This window comes from Pipra filicauda, unplaced genomic scaffold (genome assembly GCF_003945595.2).
Source record: "Pipra filicauda isolate LSUMZ 115617 unplaced genomic scaffold, ASM394559v2 scaffold90_size2875636_pilon, whole genome shotgun sequence".
Classification (NCBI taxonomy): Eukaryota; Metazoa; Chordata; class Aves; order Passeriformes; family Pipridae; genus Pipra; species Pipra filicauda.
The window spans coordinates 2,288,530-2,309,550 of record NW_024105098.1 but is presented as its reverse complement, the minus strand read 5'-3'; the positions used below and the strand labels follow the sequence as shown (position 1 = coordinate 2,309,550).

The 21,021-nt window shown below is 47.4% G+C and overlaps 1 protein-coding gene across 2 annotated transcripts in view; it reads right to left on the bottom strand.

Annotated features, from left to right (window-relative positions):
• VPS8 (VPS8 subunit of CORVET complex) overlaps positions 1-21,021 on the bottom strand; it is a 66,589-nt gene that overhangs the window by 10,499 nt on the left and 35,069 nt on the right. For both annotated transcript variants that reach the window (XM_027724862.2, XM_027724863.2), the window contains 12 exons: positions 20,761-20,845; positions 19,656-19,754; positions 17,057-17,146; positions 16,582-16,628; positions 12,532-12,673; positions 11,827-11,916; positions 11,364-11,406; positions 10,528-10,631; positions 9,351-9,429; positions 8,399-8,481; positions 1,904-1,984; positions 381-550 (listed from right to left, as the gene is read on the bottom strand). In XM_027724862.2, the coding sequence (XP_027580663.1) occupies positions 381-550; positions 1,904-1,984; positions 8,399-8,481; positions 9,351-9,429; positions 10,528-10,631; positions 11,364-11,406; positions 11,827-11,916; positions 12,532-12,673; positions 16,582-16,628; positions 17,057-17,146; positions 19,656-19,754; positions 20,761-20,845 (1,113 nt within the window). The remainder of the gene's footprint in view (positions 1-380; positions 551-1,903; positions 1,985-8,398; positions 8,482-9,350; positions 9,430-10,527; positions 10,632-11,363; positions 11,407-11,826; positions 11,917-12,531; positions 12,674-16,581; positions 16,629-17,056; positions 17,147-19,655; positions 19,755-20,760; positions 20,846-21,021) is intronic.

The following is a 21,021-nucleotide window of genomic DNA, read 5'->3' as shown; positions in this document are numbered from 1 at the left end:
GAACAGCCAGGTAACAATGACCCTGTCCTACTGTACAGACAGCTGGGCACAGAGGGGAGCAGGGGAGAGGCCAGCCACAAACACAGCCAGGGCTGGGGGGGATCTGAGCTGGACAAACACACACAGGAGCCCAGGGTGCTGCAGTGCCCCAGGAGCACTGCTGGGAGCGGGGACACAGAACTGGGAGGTGATTCCTTGCAGAGAGCAGAGCTAGCTGCATGCAGAGCAGGCTCTGGTGGGTTTGATTAGCCAGCCCTTCACAGGGAGACATGCTCACAGGAATATAGATGATTATTCATGCAAGTCAAACACCAGGAGCTTTTTTTCCCCTTTTAGAACTACTAGCACATCACAGCTGTGACCCCACCCCTTAACTTTACCTGAAAACAATGATTTCATCAGCAGTTTCTTGCCTCCTCTTGTACTGCTGGAGACAGATGCAGCAGTAATCCTGCTTTGGGGTGAGCCCCCTCGTGACAGAGGCTCTCAGGTTACACAGGGACCAGTGGAGATCGTGGTTTAAAAGGCTCGTAGTTGTCTCTAGAAGGGTCTGTGTGGGAGACAACACAGAGTAACTCTGTCAGTCTGTCACCTCCACGCTGCACACAAACTCCCTGCTCATCAATTCTTCCTAACAAGCAGCTTAGCAGATCACTAAGAGTAAAAACAACCCAATAAAATCCCCTCTTCTATGTTTTCTATCCACTGCCCTCAAAACACTTCACCTTTCAAGGCACGTTAATAGAGGCAATTCCTCTCCACTCTTAACTAGACAAGCTCTGTATTGATTTTTGTCAAAGAGCATTAACAAAGACGTGGCAGGCTCATTTTGGCATCTTTCACACCAAACCCCCCCTTTTCCCCTCTACCTGGCGAGTTACTGCTTACAACACCCACTTTAGGAGAAATGTGCTGATAAAAGTCAAAGCCCAAATGCACCGTGGCAATTAATGCATTAAAAAAACCCTGAAGTGCTCCTCTTGTCCTTCCCAACAGAAATGTCCATTTCTGAAGAGCCAAAAGCCAACACCCTGTGTTTTCAGGGGTCAGGTCCCCTCAGCAGCAGCAGGTGCTCTGGTCTGTGACCTGTGGATGCTCCACAGCAGCAGCTCCCAAAAGGCTGCAGAGGCTGCAGCACTGGCTCACATCTGCACATGCAGCCTGTCCCACAGAGCTGCCAGGCACTGACAGAGAGTTTGTGCTGCTCTGACAGACTTCACCGGGACCCCAAACAGAGCTAAAGGCTCTTCATGTCCAGCCCTCTGCAGCAAAGTGATTTCCCACTGTATTTTTACTGGCTGCTGGTGCAGGGAGGCCTGACCCGAGCAGCACATGGGATGGCAGTGCCACGGGGCACTGAATGAGGAGGGTGACTCTGGAGGAAGACTGTGCATTCTTGTTTAGGGGAAAAGGAGTTTTAGAAAGCTACTGAAGTGTGGAGATTGCCTGGGATTTGGGACTGGACAGAGAAAAGCAGGACTGAGGTTAAGATGAAATCTCATCAGGTCACAAAGGAAGTGCAGCATTACCATTGGGGAGTGCAAAAACAGCCTAGTTGAAAAATCTCTTATTTAAAACTGCCTATAAAGACAAAGCATATCAGTTTTGTGCCTTGGAGTCCCTAACTGCAGGATGAGCTGGAGAAAAGCAGATGTTTCTCCTTCCAGCACGTTTAACACAGAACTGAGCTGCAGAGGTGTTCACCATGTACCAGTCAGTCCCTTCACCTGCAATCTGTGAACAAAACAAACTCATCCCCGGCCCCCAGTCACACAGAAATCACTCACACGTCCACTGCCTTTGCCCTGCAGACACAAATGACAGATGAGGGAGAGCAGCAGGGCCACACAGCCAAAATAATCCTGTTTGCAGCATGGGCAGAACAGAAACACAGCCAGCTTACCTGTTCATAGTTAAAGGTGTCCAGCATTCCCAGGACAAGCCCTTGAATTTCTCCAAGTTTCCCTTTTCCATAAACTGGATCCTGTGTGAAGAAATGAAAAGCTGTAGTTGAATCACAGGATATGACTGTTCTGATTCTTCTCAAATAATTTTTTTCCTCCAGACTGGCACCACAAACAGAACCTTTGACTGCAGAGTTAAATATGCTGCATGTGCCCAAGGACAGCAGAATAATCCCACATACTGAGGGAAAATTGGTAATTAGCAAAAATCAGTCGATGGCAACATCAATACTAATTAGTGTGCTTGGGTCAAAAGACTTCAAAAGACTTGGAAACTCCATTCAGGAGGTGCAGGAGCTGACTGGAGAATGGCATGGCCAGCCAGCTCCTGGGCCCCTGCTCCCCGTGCTCTTGCCCACTCAGGAGTAACTCACCCTCAAGCTCATCCCACACCCCCTCAGCTGCAGGAATGCCAGGCAATCCTGACCCCACACCAGATGGCAGAGGGAACAGGGGCCCGGGGCACTCCTGGTGCTGCAGGGGTGATTTCCACATGCCCTGAGCAGCTTTACTTCCATGGCCCAGCAGCATAAGCAAAGGGCTGTGGTACAATTCATCCCCCTGGTGCATCTCACCCTTCCCCAGCCCTGCTCCAGCCCAAACAATCCCTTCTCCTGCACAGCCACCCTGGCACTCTCTGGAGCATCACTTGGTGCAGGACAGGAGCGTGACACGTGCCAGGACAACCACAGCCTCTCCAACGGGCAGATGGGCAAAGCATGGAACAGGGGAGGACTTGGGCACTGTCCCTCCCTCCTGCCAGGCCCTGCTGCACAGCAGGAGTGGGCTCCTGCTCACAGGGGCACTGGACATGCCAGGAACTGCACAAGGGACAGCTTGTGGTGGCTCCCAGTGTCTTTAATAAAAACAGGAAGCAAGGCAGAGGAGTCAGGCCACTAGCAGGATCTACTGGCTGCTGCAGGGGTGAGATCCATGTGTGCAGCCCAGCTTGATCCAGGTTCATCCTGTCCCTGTGTCCTGGACAGTCTGACCTGTGAAGAGCAAGGCTGTGCCCCCTCCGTCCCAGGCTGGCACCAGCGAGGCCACTCGTGCCTGTAACTGGAACAAATCTACCCAGGAATGCTCAAAAGAGGGTCTGGGAATTCACCCTTTTGGAACACAAGTCCTCAACTGGCAGACATTGAGTTGGACCTGGAAAACAGCATTTTGCCCTGCTGAGAGGCACAGAAGGACATTGGGGGAAGCTCCTGCTGGGAGCTGAGAGAAGCTGTCTGGTGCAATGGGCAGGACATGGGTTAAAAATAGAGAGACTGGCAAGATGTGGAAAGGAAACTAACCTAGAGAGCAGAAAAATGGTGGGGACACAATGGAAACAGGAACTGGAAGAACAAGCTCTGGATGAGATCAATGAGAGAAAGTAGAAGCAAGGATGATTTCATGCTGAGACTGGGAAAGGAAAATCCACAGTGAAAAAGCAAGCTGATAAAGACAGCTAAAGCAGAATGGAAGTTACTCTGCAAAATACTCTGAGGGATCACCAAACCAGCTACAGAAAGCAAGTCAGGGAATTCTTGAACAGCCTTCATGGGAAACATGACAGGCAGAAACACCAATGTTCAAGCCTAAATAAAAACAGCACTGAGTCCAAACCAGCTGTGGATTTGGAGCACGTGGGATGGAGCATGAAGAGCTGGATGTGCTGCAGAGGCTCCTTTTCTGCTGGGGGAACACACAGCCTGAACACTCCAAGGTTCCCTTCCTTGCACCATTTAACACACAGCACAGGGAGCAAGCACTGAGTCACCCCAGGAATTATGGAGGGGCAGCAGGGACTTGGGACCTCCAGCACAGCAAGTGGTGTGACCCACAGTGCACAGCAAGTTAGTTCTGCCTCCATCAGATACTTTTCTAAAGCCATCAAACACGTGCCCAAAAAAAGGCAAGTGTCCAGATAGCACCACTTACAGAGAGCAGCTCAAAACTCCTGCAGGTGCAGACTTTCAAAGCCACTTGTTTCTTGTCTGGATAGGCAGAGGAGGGAGAGAAAATAAAGCCCCACCTGCAGCTTTGCCAGGAGGGAACCCAAGTCTGAGGGCCAACTTTCAGTGGCTCATTTGCACTCAAGTCACGCTCGATGACCTCCAAAAAGAATGGCAGGTAGGAGGCAAATGGGCTGTGCCCTCTGCAGGGGAGGTACATGGTCTGGCAGCCGAGTGCCAGCAGTGAGTCCATGGCCGTTCCCTGCCAGCAGCGCTTCCTGGGCCTGGCTGCAGCTCTGCCTCTGGCAGGAATCAATCCACACCCCTCAGTTCACTTCTCCAGCCAGTCACAATGTTTTCTTCCTGTTTGCTGCTTTGAGCCCCCACAAAGGCCCCAGTCACCAGAGCCTTGTGGGATCCATTACTTTTATGGAGGAATATCCTTCATTAATTCCACCCTGTAAAATCGGCCTTGGATTGGAATCCATGCTCCAGGTACAAATGTACCCCCCGTGCTGTGGAACAGGCATTGTACCATCCAAGAACAGCTGGCACTGCCCTGGGAACATGGCATTGGCATGGGAAGCCAAAGCCAAACTGGCTGCCCAGTGCCACCACCAACAAGCAGATTGGGAAGCGCTGGTCGGTACCCAGGGACAGGCCAGGGGTGCTCATGCAGCCCTTTCAGCCAGTTCCACCTCCTCCATTCCCAACTGCTTTCCAGGTCCAGGAAATAGCCCTTGCTTTGCTACCAGTGCTAATAAACTCTGAAAACACATTCACTTGCAGCTTCTCCCCTCTGCCAGGGGACAGACCAGCCACTGTACACAGAACTAATCCCAGGGCTGACCTCCAGGACTGGGAAGGAAAAACAGTCAGAGACAGTCCTAAGCAGGAATGGCAAAAAATACAAGGAAAGGCTTTCTGGAACACTTTTTAGAGATTCCTTCCTTCCTTCCTTCCCCTCTCTGGGTTTCCTCCAGGCGGCTTTTACATTTCTGCCTTCTCCAGTTCTCCATTTTGTAGGAGACATCAGCCCCATGTGCTTACAAAACATTCATGAAGGATTACAGCTTTGTAAGGGAATTAACACTCAACCTCAGCCCCTTCAGAGAGCACTCCCATCCTTAATAACATGGAATTTTTCTTAATGCTCAAGAGGATTCCTCTGCTATCTCTCCTAATGCGGTTAGTTCAGGCTTCCTAGTTAATAAATATCCCCACAACACTATTAAGGATGAGCAAGAACATAAATGTATCAACCTTTATTTCATATGACTTCGATTAGATGCCACTGGGTCGGTGTGCTGTGACAGGCAGATATCAGGAGCCCCCCCTGTTCCCTGGGAAAGCTGCAGGCCTGCTCACAGCCCCTGCAAGGTGCCCTTTAGCCAAGCATTTTGCTTGCAAAGTTAACATTTGCATAAGGTATAATCTGTAAGCAGTTAAGCCCAGAAGAGGAAGAAAAACAGTCCACTAAAATTGGAATACTCTAATTCCTCTTCAGAAAAGGCAAGATAATCTACCTCAGTTTACTGATGTCATCCACCTTCCAGCAAATCCCCCAGGGAATTCCTGGGCAGCTGTTCCCCCTCCCAGACTGCAGCTCTACCACCAAGCCTTGAGCTCTGCTGGAACAGCTTTGGAGGGCACTGTCAGACGAGCACCACTCACAATTCTGGGTTTCACCAAAACATTTGGAGGGCTTGGGAAAGGCTGCCCTGCACTCCAGGGCCCAGAGAGGCTGGTTTCAGAGTTGACTTGTGGTCACAGTTAAGGTGGTGCATCAATAACACAAAGAACAAGGCCCTGTGCACTGATCAGAGCCGACACAGAAGGGTTTGGAATTTTACATGGCTTCAAAGAGCACAGCTGTGTTCCACACAGCTCTGCAAAGGGAACTCCCAGTCAGGGCTAACAACAAAGGGCTCTTGCTGTCTGGGAAAGCACCATGCACACATGCCACGTTGGGATTCTGCCCTGCAGGGCACTTCGGTGGCATTCCCAGGTAATCCAAGGAAGCAGATGACAGGGAGGCAAAAAATCCAGTGCTCCCTTCTGCCTAACACAGAGGGAGTTTGTTTCCTGATCCCCACCATAGCAAGGGCTCAGAAGCCCTGAACATTTGAGCTGGGCACCCATGACATGGCCATGCAGCAAGACATGCTCATCATCATTCCCAACACCAGCCTTCCAGCTGAATCAAAGCAATTCTTCCAAGGGCCAAGCTGTGCATCCAAACAAAACCCACAGAAAGCCTCCCACAGGCACCTGCTGCAAGCCCTGGAGCAAGAATTTAACACAACACACTACAAACACACAGTGACCTAGAGCAATGCATCACAGAATTCCAGAAAGAAGGGTTGGTGTGAGGGCAGTGTGGATGGAAATGTGGGGTTTAAGCACAAGAGCAAAGGATTCAATGAAGGGTCTGTCTGGTAACAAAGGACACTGTTCCCAGCCAACAAGCCAAGGAGGTGCCAAGCACTGAGGGCAGCAGGTGGGTAAGACCCAGCACAGACAAGCGCTCAGTGGCAGAGCCCATCTCCTAAGGAGGAGGTTGACAAGTTTGGAGAAGCTTAAGTGAGCTTCAGAGCCAAAAATTCACCTTACAACAGGCAGCAACTTGTACAGGACATGACTGAGCTGGTGGCATCAGTCAGAGGATGCCCAGTGAGGGGCTCACACCCCCTCTATGCCCACAGACCATCCAGGCCACATCACTCCTTCCCACACACCTGAGGGGTTTGCAAACACACGAGTGTGAGTGGAATCTGTAAAATAATGAGTGCTAAGTGGCCAAGTCCACTTATCTAGAGATCCTGTAAATCAAGACCACCTCCCCTTCCACAGGATCTTCTCTTCATCTTTACGTTGGTTTCCCTACAACTGTTTCCCAGCTACGAGGGATCAATTCCTGCTCCCATCTTGGAAAGTTCTGATATAATGCTCTTTACCTGGAATTCAGTCCTTCTCTCTCTGCAAGCATTTCAAGAAGTCATCATTTTTTGCTCTAGTTGTACAAAAATATCTGCCTTTCCAAATCTCTCTTTTGTTAGACTGGATTTGTAGGGCTGACCAGGCAAGTGGAATGAGCAGGAGCAGCTCCCCCTGCCTCCAAACCCAGTGACCAGAGCTGCTTTCAGGAATGCCATTTCTGTCCCCAGAGAAGTACTTCACCTGCTGAAGCATCCCCTCAGCCTCTGCACCAGAGCCATCACAGCAACCACTTCCCTCCACAACTGACAAAGACATTTCACTCCCCTGTTGCCTCCAGGACATCAGTGCCACCCTCTGGAAATGGGATTTTCTATTGCTGCTAAAGAGTCCATCAGAACCAAAACAGAAGGAAATATTTCAAGCCTGCCAACAAGAATCTCTGTTCATCCCGAGGGGAATGGGATCTTCCCCTACTCTGTAACACCTCCCAGCTGTGTTATCTGCACAGTGGGCACTGGTTTGACTCTCACCCCATCCTGGTAGTTCTCAGCATAACCCAGGGAAGCCTCCTTGGCAGTTCCCCACTCACAACTTCTCCATCATTTCCTGCCTACATTAAACATCAAAGGACAACAGGAAACTAAATCCAATGTCTCAGCTAAAAGCAGACAAAATAAGTTACTGAAGAGCCATTAGGTTTGCTTGACACTTTCTACCTTTGATAAAACCACATTTCATTTGCTCACACTTTTTATCCACTCTTCTACAACATCCTTCGCTGTCTTATGATTTTTTCCCAACTCCAAGACTGTGCATAGTATTGAGATCAAACCAGTAGGCTGCTGGAGGTGTGTTCACCCTGTGAAGCCTATAAGCCCTTTTCTCCTCTCACCTGGAGCAAAAACCCTGAAGAGTGTTTTGACACTGTCTCAACTCTTCAGTCATCCCACTCTGCAGAGCAGAAAATTCTTCTAATTCCTTTTCTGCATTTCTCAAGGTTTGTTATTAAATCCCAAACTCAACTTTCACATGTTTTGCAAAACAACAAATTAGAGTAGCTCATGACCACTCAACCCAAGGACCTGCTTAAAATGATCTCTTCTACAAAATGTTTGCTGCTCACTAACAAACATCTCTAAAATAAAATTGCATCTTTCTCCCAAGCCCACACACTTAGCTTTAGTGTCTTCCCAACTGCCCATCCCAGAGCCTTTGCTAAACGACTTTCAACTGATTTAGTTCCAAGTTTGAGAAATTCATTGTGGCTTTGCCTCTAACCCTGCCAAGTTTCAGTTCAAAGTAACTGCAGCCCTTGAGATAATATTTTATTTGGTTTGCAGGAATTACCTCAATTATCTTCTCACAGGTTTATGTGTTCCCACATGTCTCTGAGATATTTCTATCAGCTTTCCCAACTTACCTCACCAATGAACTTTTACTGAAACATGTTGAACCCAACAATCAGCTGAGCTGATCTCTAATGACCTGGAAATACCTTTTCCCAATAACTGAATGGCACACTTTGGTGAAACCTTCCTGTCTCCAGGAACTCACCTGCAGGATTCTCTGCAGGATGGAGGGCAGAGCGATGAACGCAGCCATGTTGTTCAGCACTTGCATGGTCAAACTCTTCAAAGCTGGAATGTCAAACACAACAGCCACCAGCACTCCGTTAGGATTCGGGGAGTACAGAGATCAGTCTTACAGATAAAGAGAGTTTTATTTCAGGTCACGTGTTCTAGTTTGAAAACAACTTTTCTATTTTTCCTTCTGCAGGTTTTGCACTAAGCACACACGGCCTTTTGTAGCACAAGGTTTTGATACCAGGATGCCTCTGTGTTCTCTCCCACACCCCCCACAGTGAACATTCCCATTTTGACTTACTTTGTAGCACTATCATTCACTTTTCCTCCCGCTATCACACGCCAATTTGGATGCCTTGTCCATGTTATGGCCCCACAGACTCTAAAACTTCCTAGCAGTGACCTTTGAAACTTGTTTCCAGATGCCCAATTCCCTAAATAAGAGCTAACATTGACATATGCACGGACTCAGCCATTCAGCTTCTTTGGGGGATAATTAGCAGGTGCAGGGAGAAGTGCCCAGAAGGGTTGGGCATAGAAAATGACAGTATTATTATGTCAGGAGTTCCCAAAGCACTGACTACAACCTCCTTCCAACCCACAAAGCCTTTGTGCATGCTGTGCACTTTGGCTCCTTCAGAGACCATCCTCAGTGGAATCAACTTACTAGCACAGCCTATGGCAGGGACCTTCCTCCACTCAGGACAAAATAAAACACAACTAAATTAAAAAATAACTATCTCCCTGACAGCTGCAGCTGACCAAACACCCAGCCTGAGGTCAGTCCTACAGTCATGCAGGTCAGGGAGCAGAATATTTAGGGATGGAGTACCAAAACTGCTTTTCCTCTATTCCTTCAGCAGAGGAGAGACAGCACACAACTTGTGATTTGTATTTGGGGTTACAAGAGCCAAAATACTCACATTCAGAGTATCGACACTGTGAAGAACCAGAGGATTTCTGTGGGGACATCATGGCCTCCAGCAGGGGAAACCACAGGGCCTGAAATCATGGAATGCAAGGGGAAAACCCAGTAAGAACAGGGCAGTGCTAAAAATGAGCTCTGAGCAACGTCAGAGGCCATTTGCAAAGACTCTTCCACGCTCTGAGAACTGCATTTCTCATGACTGCAGTGGGACAGCACTGAAACATGTTAGAACATCCTCAGAGCAAAGCACCTGGGGATCTGCTTTCAGTCTACATTGCTCATCTCAGACCCAGATCCTGTTTGATCATGGTCTGAGCACAGGCCTTCAGCTCCTCCTCTCTATTCTCACCTGTTTCTTTACTGGGACAACAACCTGCTTCTAATTCATCCAGCTACTTCCCCCTGTGAGACACAAACTCTCTGGTGCAGAGACAACTCACAGAGTGGGTAGCACAGTAAATGGATCCCAGATGGAAAGGGACATCTAAACTCTCTCCCTATCTGTTGCACAGTGACATCCTTGTGGAGAAGACACCAGGAGGTCACCTCTACATTGGACAGTGCTTGTGAAGAGATTACACAACTTCTGACTTCCAGCCACAGGAACAAACCATTCTCAGTTCTGAGTTCAGATATGTAAATCATGCAGAATCTTGGGAGTAAAAATGCTTTGGTGAAATGGAAATGCAACCCCAGCCCGAGGAGACAGGCACACCCAGCTCCCTGCAGGAGCTCAAGCCAGCTGGATTGCCTCCACCCTGACAGACCAGGCTGACACTACACCCAGGGGCTGTGACCGTGCTCTGCAGCCACAGTGACAGCACCATCAGCTTTGTGCCACCATGAAGCTGGCTCAGAGCTCACAGTGCCTCCTGCACCGTCTGACTGACATTGAAGCCAGAACTTGGGCTGGAGCTAAAGCGGGGCAGGATGTTGGCTCATCTGCCTCCCCACTGCTGACGTTCTGTGTTTCATCCCTATGAGGGAGGATTTCTCTCTCGTGGGTCTAAAACCTGAACCACTGCAGGGAGGACACAGGGAGGGGAGAGCACTGACTGCCTGAGGCACACCAGTATCCAGTGGATGTGGAAAGGAAGAGCCACGGCAGGGAAAGTTTCAGGAGACACAGAGGCCTCTGCTGATTTTAGTGACACATTCTTTGATTCTCTTACCTCTCTCTGTTGCTGGTCTAAACTGTGTGAATTCCTCTGGCAAAGGGCAATTGTTTTCATTAAGGTATCTTCAATGTTTTCTAGCAAGGAGGGTTCAGCTGAGCCTAAGAGTTGGTGGGAAAAAAAACAAACTGCAATTATAAAAACTATTAGATATGCTAACTCCCAATCCTTCTGCAAAATGAAATCATGTTGCTCATCTAAAGTCTGCTCACTGTAGTCAGCAACCAAATTATAAAGACAAGTCCTGATTTTTGGCACTTTTCCTGAATAGCACAATAAATTGGGCAAATAAAACATTTCATGTAATCAAATAAGGAAGATCTTAGCTGTGGTTTAGGATACAATTAAGTAACAACTATGGGCATTGCACTTAATTAGGTGCCCATGAGTCCTTGGGCTGGTGAACAGCACATCTGTGCATATACTCATTTTCTGTAGGCAGAACATTCATATTTATCTGAGAAATTTGCTTCAGAAAAAAAAGCTACTTCCAGCTGTCTCTCATCACTATTCACATGTAATGCCAGCTAAGGCTCAGTAACGAGCTGGAATGGATTCTGACACAGGAAATGTGTCTGGTAAGGCAGTGAGAGCACCAGTCACAATGGAAAAAGCTGACAGGGTACCTGCTCTAGGTCTCTAGCAAGACTAGCAGTGAGGAAGTGTCACCCAAATAACTACCACAGCCAGGTAAATATAAATAAAAAAGAAGTCACTGCAATACCTAGAAACTTGAAATAGGATCTCATTATGCCAGGTGTCAGGCACAAGCACTTTGCATTTTTGTGTTTATCTATCTAATAGAAAATGAGATTTCACTTGATATCTCTTACTTTCATCATCTTGAGTGAGCAGCAGCAACTTGCTCTGCAATCGCTGAAACAAAAGAGAGGACACAGAACAATAAACTTCATAGTTCACTACCAAGAATCCTCATAGAACTGTTTGGAAAAGGTGGGATACAAAGGCTCATCCCCATTTTCCTCCCCAGTATGATTAATGTAGCATAAGGTCTTTTCAAATAAGGAAGGGAAAGCAGGAGCTGAAAGATGATTTTTGACTAAGAAAAACAAATTTCTGCATCTATTATCTACTGGATGTTTGAAGACTCGCCCGAAAAATACCCTGATATGCTGAGCCTGCAGACAACTTAACATATTGCTATTTGACAGCAGGGAAGTGCTTCCATGGATTCTAGTGGGAAACAAATTGAGGAGCAAGGACAACATCAAACCTGAGCGCAGACCCTGCTGATGGCAGGGCATGGCAGAAGTGCCACAGTCAAGGTTTCAGTACCTCAAGCATGACCAAAAAGGCACCATGGATATCTCCCTTCTTCTCCAGTAAATACGAAGAAGCTTCGTGGAGCTGATGTTTCTGGGTTATCTGAGTTGAAAGGAGAAAAAACAAAAAAGGAAAATGTAAAAAAAAAAAAAACCAAAAAAACTTAAGAAGCCTGCCAGGGTTTGTTTACCCCACGAGACAAGGAGGGCCAGATGGCCAGGCCTGCATGTGCTGTGCTCAGGTTACCCAGGCTGAGCTGCACTCCTACAGCCCCTGATTTCTCAACTATTGCCACCATCAGCACTAAAAAATTACTGTTACCATTGTCATCAAGGGAAGGAACAGTTGCTCTCCCAGCACTAGTCACATTTTGGCAGCGTTGTTTCCCAAAAACCCCAGGCTCATAATCTCACACACCTCCAACACAATTAATCAGCAGTAACACAGCCACCCTCCACTCTGCACTTCCTCAGCAGCTTCAGAGCACTAATGGCCTCTTTCTTATTAGCCCTGAGACCAAACCAGAGTCAGGGTATTAAAGAGACCTAACTGTGCTGCAGGAGAGCAGTTCAGCAGCTGGAGGGAACAGAGAGAAGGAGAAATGGATTGGGAGAGCATCCAGGAACTAATCCTGAAGTACCTTTGCAGCACTTCAAAGAGGCAGGAGCTGGTTTGAATGCATCCCCTGGACCCTGGCCTCGTACATGTCTTTCCTACCTCGATGGTTTCTTCCAGTCTGCAGTATTCCAGAACTTTGAGTGTCTCTAGGACCTGGTCTGGGCTGTACTGGCACAGCAGCTCGATGAACTGCTCAGTGATGGAGGGTGGTAAATGTATCAGCTCTTGGTTAATGCCTTCTCTGCAATAAAACAGGCACGAGAGACTCAAGTCAAACTCTAGCCCAGAAAGCTGGCTGGAAAGAAGTTTCTTGTTCCATTGTGTGTTGTCTTTTACCCTTAGTACAGAACTTTAAAAAATCTGGTTTTAAGAGAAAAATTATGCTGTTTCTACTAGTTCCTAGTGCTGGGGGGTCTCTCAGCAGGCATTTCATTTCTTCCACAACACATTCTCCTGATGCCTTAGTATAAATTAGACTATCAAAGACCCCTGTGAAGAAGAGACCAGCACAGACACATCCTCAGCAATTCCACGGTAAAGAGGCACAAAGAACTCGCCTCATTTCTTCAGTGAAACCTTATGGTTTGTCTTTTCAAATCCTGATTATCTGTGTGTCCTACAGCCCTGCTCTGCATGTGTTTGAAGAAATAGTTTGTTGATTTTTGCTTATTGTTCCTGAAATTCTTCCTTGACTTCCTTCTCAAATGTTAGTGTTTCATCCCTTTGATCCACCTCACTAAGACAGGTACTCAGGTCTCTTTTAGGGAAACATCCAGATTTTCTAATCCCTGGGCTTCTTATTAAAGAAATGTCCAAAGTGGAGGGGGAAAAAGGAGAGAATAGAATTGTAAGCAGTGCCCACATCCCTTTGTCCTGACTGTTTTCTACTGACCTTGTTTTTAAAAAGAGCAACATGAAGCAAGAGACCTCAGAGTGAGGACTGAAAGGATGATGCTCTCCTAGAGTCAGATACAGCACCTGCAACCCTCACATGAGCAGCAGTTCTCTGCCACTGCACATTACACTTCCCATGGCCCTTCTGGGACTGGTGCATCACACAGAGGAACAGCAGGAGTTCATCCTGCCTAGGAAACAGGGTTTTAAGCTCTGCTGAGGCTCCTGTCAGGAAAGAAAATGGATCAAGGTATGTATTTAGTTTTGTTACTTATCCAAACAGAAGTTCCTAATCAGGGAAGATGTGCTGATGTGCAAACCCTACAGCCATGGGATGGAAAAGGTCTGATGTCCAATGTGATCCTGTATTTCCTGAGAGTTACAACAGGAATATTTTCATCCAGGAGAGGCCAGGAGAGTGCTGTGCCCCCAGCAAGCCAACAGCAGCTCACTGTGATTAGTGTCAGTCACTGGACTGGAAGTCATGTGTGCCCAGAAACAAAAGCCTCACCCAGGTACTGAGCAGTGGCCATAATATGGACACAGCTGCACAAAAACTGGTGTCCAAACTCCTGTGTTCTGACATCAGAGAATGGAGTTTGGAAGGGCCAAAGAAGAGCCCTGAATTCTGGCCTCCTGCATTCACCACCCGCTCCTCCCACCACAAACACCCTGTGAACATCCCTGGTGCCTGGGAGGGAGGGAGTGCTCTGCTCCTTCTGTGAGTAGATTAAAATAAAGCCCTTTTTACCTAAAATCATCTCTTGTCTACCAAAATAGGAAAAATGGCAAGTCATACATTTATAGCACGAGAACAAACTCTAGTCTGGAAATAACTCTGGCACTCAGTATTCACGATTTCATGAGCAAGCTGACCTTTCCTTAACCACTTCATCAAGAAAGGCAGAGAGCAGAGAATGGAAAGAAGGTTGGATTTTGATAATGTCTAAAACTAATCAACAGTCCTGAGCCTTGCAGGTCCTGCTCAGCTCCGTGGGGTGATGTCCATCTCCAATATAACCATCCAAACATCTCCCCCTGCCATGTTCTTCCCCAAAAGGAAGAGGTAAGTGCTGGTCTCTCAAAAAACCTGGCACAAGGGAGCCCTGCAAGTGTCACAGGCAGAGAGAAGAGCCCTTGTAACAGAACTAGAAGTTGAGGTATCTGCTAATGTATTTATAAATCCAGAACACTGTGTTGCTAAATAAGTTAATATTGTTGGTATAACACACAAACACATCTCACTGTGTTTGGGCTTTTTCAGAGGAAAAAACCCAAGAGTTTAAAGTGGTAACGTAGCAAAGGCTCTGATTAATGAGCTGAGCAACCCCCACTACATTCTTTTTTTCCTAGGGCTGCTTTATGCTACAAACATATAGACATTTGGTTTTAATTTCCCCAGGCAATTCCTGTTAACCCTGTTTCCTCCCTGCCCCCCTTCCACCTCCTCTAAAATAAATCTCTAGCTAAATTAAATGGGCCAAATTAATCCCTAATGCAATTCCACCAACTAGGATCGTTAGACCAGCACGATGAGTTGTGTCCCCATATGATAAAGCAATCATTTGTATTTGAGACTTTAAAAAGCTCATTTTCTGCTCTAAGAGTCTTTATTTTAATAAGAATCTTGTTCAAAAAAAAGCATATAAACATTTAGATTGACTGAAAAGAGACAGATGTTTTCAGCAGAACCTAATCACTGTTTTATGTATGAATATACTACAAAGTGTAGGTGTTTCTGCAGAGCAAGATTTTTCCTCCTTCCCTGCCTTTCTCAGGATCCAGTTCAGCTCCTTTCAATAGGTCTTAAAGGAAAAAAACCTCCCAGCACTGAGAACAGACCTGGGGACCTGAGTGTTAGTAAAAAAAGGTCACGTGGACCAAAGCACCTCAAGGCCCATCAGCCCTGGGGGAAAAGCAGGCATCTGTGGGAAGCTGAGATGCAGGAAGTTGCTCCCCATTGCTGGTTTGAACATATCACATGTTGCTAGTGATTAGAAGGTAAGTACAGCAGAAATGGGGCTATTTAGCTCTAATTATGGCAGAGTGAAATTAGATACGTTTATTACACAGAGATTACGGGAGGCACTCTGTGCATAAGATTAAAATCCAGGTTAATTACTACCTTCACTGGCTCCCATTTGCTGCAAGTGATAGCACAGCATAAACAAAGTCCTACTTAACTTCCAGCTGGGTTTCATTTCTGCTTAACTTCCTTTTTTATTTAATTAATCATTTATTGACTAAATCACCTAATTTCGTTCCTATAAAACCCAACCAAGATATTTTCTGGGCAGAATTCTGGTTTTCTTTTGACTTCTAAGGTACACAGGAGGTATGGAAATGAACACCTTCCACACAAACATGGCTGTAAAACTCAGGAAATAACAAAACACGTCTTTGGGTTTCAACGTTGTGTGTTGGGTTTTTTTGCATTTACATCTGACAAAATCCAGAAAGTGAGTGATTAATTCCAGCTTTTAGCTTCCAAAGAATGCTTTGTATTACACTTCAAGAACTAAATACATTAACACTTGGACTTGGATAATATTACCTTTTCCTCCTCCTCCTAAAGCACAATTAATTTGTAACTAATTGACAAAACAGGATCCCTCCTTCAGTTGCATTAACGATTGCTTGAAAGCAACTGGGGCTGTGCATACATAAATGTCTTACAAAATAAATAAATAAAATCAAGGTCTTGTAGCATTTGAAACTGATTCAACAGAAAGAGAACACTCAGTGCTGAAGAACTGAGAGAACAGGAGCAGATGGAGCAAGCAAGTAGGTAAGAGAGGAGCTTGCAGTGAGATATGGCAGCAGTTCTGAAACAGGACAAATCAAAGATGGCAACAGACCAAAATGCTTTTCTGTTTGTGCTAAACTTGGCCACCTCGGTCAAGTAATGGATCAGTGGGTTTCTGGGAAGGGCAATGGCAGGTTCAGCCCCAGGGTCCCCATTCCACAGCCATTCCCAGCTCCCCCCAGGGTGGGGGAGGCACACTGGAGGCACTGGAATGCACTGGAGGCACAGCACTCCCCAGGCAGGCAGCTCCAGGGGCTCTGCTGGAGAATATTCCCCAGAACATTTAATTCAGGGCTGTTCTGCTCAGCTTGGGGCAGTTTGAGGAGCAAGTCACTTTTCCTTAACCTAATCTTGCCTCTAGGCTGGCTACTGATGCAGTGTTTCAAAGGAACTGGTTTTAATCCATGTTTTCAAGCTGTAGTTTGTAAACAGTCCCAGTTTCTACATACCTTGGATCTAGGAGACTCCTCAGGAACTGGAAGAGCAAGAACTGGTCCTGTATAACAGGAGGAGAATATTATTATTCTAAATACTGTGCCATAAAGCAGTGATTCCTGACCTATACCCATTACAGAAAACACACTTCACAGCTGGTCCCTGCTGAAGAGGCTGGTTTGGGCATGTCCTGCATAAATATTCTGAGGATATATTTGCTGACAGTAACTCTGCTCTGTGAGTGCAAGCCATACCGAGCTCCAACTAAAAGTTGCAACCAGCAGCTCTGAGATGGTACATTTTTATGGCCAGAACTCTACAAACAGGGCAAATCATTTAAATGTAGCAATTCCTGCTGCTGAGGAGCCATCACTTTTTTTCCTTCTGTTTCTGGCACAGCAGCAACCAACTTACCACCTAATCTCAGCAATCACTTCCTAAAGAATGGTAAGAACAGAAGCCCCCAGTCCATGGAGTGGGACACTTCACCTGGAGGGTGGAGACGATGCTCTCGATCTGCTCGCTGAAGTGGATGGCTGCCAGCTCAGCTGCCTTCCCTGGGCTCAGCACCAGCAGCTCCTTTGGGAGGGAAGCACAACAAAACCACAACAAAAACAACCTGCTTTTCACTCCATGGGCAATATCATAGAATCATAGAATCAGCTGGGTTGGAAGGGACCTCTCAGATCAAGTCCAACCCTTGATCCAACCCCGCCGTGGTTCCCAGCCCATGGCACTGATGCCACATCCAGTCTCATCTTAAAAACCTCCAGGGATGGAGAATCCACCACTTCCCTGGGCAGCCCATTCCAAGGGCTGATCACCCTCTCTGGAAAGAAATTCTTCCTAATATCCAACCTAAACCTCCCCGGCACAGTTTAAGGCCAAGCCCTCTTGTCTTGCTGAGAGTTGCCTGGGAAAAGAGACCAACCTCCCCCCGGCTCCCCCCTCCTGTCAGGGAGTTGTAGAGAGTGAGGAGGTCTCCCCTGAGCCTCCTCTTCTCCAGGCTGAGCCCCCCCAGCTCCCTCAGCCTCTCCTCACAGCACTTGTGCTCCAGTCCCTTCCCCAGCCTCATTGCTCTTCTCTGGACCTGCTCCAGCCCCTCCATGTCCTTCCTGAACTGAGGGGCCCAGAACTGGACACAGCACTCCAGGGGTGGCCTCACCAGTGCTGAGTCCAGGGGAAGAATCACTTCCCTGGACCTGTTGGCCACACTGTTCCTGAGCCAGGCCAGGATCCATTGGCCCTCTTGGCCACCTGGGCACACTCTGGCTCATGTTCAGCCTCCTGTCAATCCCAACTCCCAGCTCCCTTCCTGCCTGGCTGCTCTCCAGCCACTCTGTCCCAGCCTGGGGGGCTGCCGGGGGTTGTTGTGGCCAAAGTGCAGGACCCGGCCCTTGGATTTGTTGAACCTCATCCCATTGGAATCAGCCCAACTCTCCAACCTATCCAGGTCCCTCTGCAGAGCCCTCCTGCCTTCCAGCTGATCCACACTCCCCCCCAGCTTAGTGTCATCTGCAAATTATGCAGTCACCAAGTCCATCCCTGCTGTGACTGCACCTTTGCCCACATGAAGTGTAAAACAAAACACCATCACACAAAGAGTGAAGCTGGAAAAAACACAAGGAAGGGTAGTTTCTAAAATGGCATTTTGGGAAGTTGATGATTTTAATACCCAAAAAGCCTTGGAGAACACAAAACTCTTCACACCAACAAGACCCCAACTCAGTCCTAAGGAGAGGAAGTCATTCATCGGGTTTTCTGACAACTGCCTTTCCCCCCTGCCAAAGGACATTCCCAGAGCCAGCAGGAGAGAGGGAACAAAGCCCTCACCTGATCCTCAGGTGAGGATCAGGAATTTCTCAGTCCAGTGGCAACAGCGTTTAACAGGCTTGAACTGACCTGAACCAGAGGTTTAAAAGCAACTTTCCTGTAACTGTTCACTGTGACTGACACCTGTCCAGACATGAAAAAACACTAAACAACTTCTTGATTGCAATAGAAGGAAAAAATAAATCTTTTAAATGCCTGTGGCTTTGCCTTCTGTCAAACTTGAGCTAAAAGGCTTCTCACCATACAAGTTTAGAAAACCCAGAATACGAGTTTTCTGCTTCTAACCCTTCCAGATGCAGCCACACTTCCAAATAAATGAGAAGCAACTGCTTCAAATCAATACTGTGTACCTGGTAACCCTTCCCAAAGACCCCTGCTGAGCCTAAAAAGGAGAAAACATTGCTTTACTGAACAAAAACAACTGTTTTATAACAGTAAGAAAAGAAAAATTTCAGAAACATACATGTGGGTAAAAAACCAACTGAAGAAGTTCCTTAGCATTAACTTGTCTGAGGACAGAAAAGGACCACTACTGTGACTGAAGAGAAGCCTTAGGGTTTATTTTCAAGATAAACCTCAAGGGACTACGGCTGTTTAGGATGGGGAAAGTAAAAAGTGGCACTGACCACAAACTCCACTTTCCTGGCTTATCTCCAGATCACCCTGGAGGGGACTGACACCACCTAGAACTACAAGTATTATGGATTCCCCACATCTACTGAGGGGACAATTATTTCAAGCACATCCCCATCCCCTGAAGCAGACAGAGATTGAAGACATGGGAAAAATGATGAGCTGGAGAAGTCTAGCAGCAATCTGTGTCTTAGAGAGAAGCCAAGACCCCATCTTCCCACAGGTCAGAAGTGCCAGGGTGCAAGGCTGAACGCTGCCATCACTGTAAGATGAGGAATTGGACACCACCCACTGTGAGGTTAGGGATGGCCATGCCCTGACCTTGCTGCTGCTGGAGATAAAAGACTTGCTAATGGATCCCCTCCCTGCTTCACAGCACTCAGGAGCCACCACCCCCAATTAAGGCTCCATTATCCGAAGAGCAGCAGGAAACCAGGAAACCAAGGAAGCCAGCCTGGATCCAAGGGCTGCACTTACATGAGAGCACTAAACCTTAGGTCAGAGCTGCCTCCACAGCTGTGACTAAACACTGGCACACTTGTGCTCACGGAAAAGCACCAGCAGATCCCAGAGCAACCAGCAGGAGCTGAGGGCCCCTGGGTGCAGGATATACTGTACCTACCTCTATGTGCTCCAGAGCTTTCTGCCACACCGACTGCTTCTCCTCAGCGCTGTAGCCAGGCATGGACAGGATGTTGTGAATGTAGTTGAAAACTTCTTCCTGCAAGGCACAAAGCCATAAATGTTGCAGTGTGTTCTGCAGCACTGCTGACAGCACTGGGCTTTGCTAAGGGAGAGCCTTTCTAACGGCCTTGGCAGGGCCCCAGGGTAGCCCTCCCTTAGCAAGTCAGGATGAGTTATCAGCAGGAGAGGTTCTATGTCCCTAAACAGCTCCTGAAGAACTGCCAGGGAAAAAGAGCCAAGAGGAACCCCATGCTAATGTGTTAAGCACTGAGGTCAAAGAGAATTGTTCCTCCACTATTAGAAATGTCCCCCTCTTGCTCACAGGGAAAGAGGACAGGACATCACACTCTAGCCAGGAGCACAGGCAGAGAAAAGAGCACCCTGCCAGAGGGTAGGTCAGTTTTCCCAGCATATTCCTGAATCCCTCTTTGACATCAGCCTCTGCCCCAGGCTCTCCTGCGCTGCCCTCAGCTCAGATGCTCTCCTGTACCATGGTTTCTGACCATCTCACTGTCACAACCCTCTGTTCCAACTCCTTCACCCACACAGCATTCAGCATCATGGTTTTGTAAGGAGCTGGTGAGCTCACACTTGCCATACTCTCATCCCAACTTCTCTTGGTGGTAGGGAAGAGAATACCTCAAAAAACTGAGGCTGATATGCAACTCAAGCACCAGCATAAGGTAATTGTGAAGAGACAGTAAGGGCAGATAGATGTGTGCAGGGGATACAAGAGTGGACCGAGGGCAGAAGCCAAGTAGTATTGCAGTTAGCCACATCTGCAATAAAGCCCACCTTGCACTCAGGGTTTATGTACTAGCATTGATTAAATTTTAAAATAGAGGAAAACTCTGAGGCTTTAAAAAAAAAAAACAAAACAGCTCCTCTCCAACACACAAACACAAAAAGCTTTGACTATAACTAAGAAAGCTCAACTGTAAAGGACATCTTTAAGTTAATTATGACAGAAGAGCAGGGCAGTTGTGCCCATCACTCTGGCCAGCAGAACAGGCTGCAGGGCCAGGAGCAGCAGATTTCCTCACCTTTCTCATGGGGTCCCGCAGGTAACAGCCGATGATTTTGTCATAGCGGAGCTGCCGCTCGTACATGAACTCACAGATCTGGAAGCTGAAAGGAAAAAACTTCCCATGTTAGGAAACCCCCACTCAGCTGAGCCAGCAGAACAGGAGGCAGCATTGGGAAGCATCTTCCATGGAGGTGTTCAGCACGTAGGCTGGGTGGCTCCTGCTTACAGATGCCATTTGGTACCAGCCCCAGGCCAACTGGCCTTTACTGAGAACATT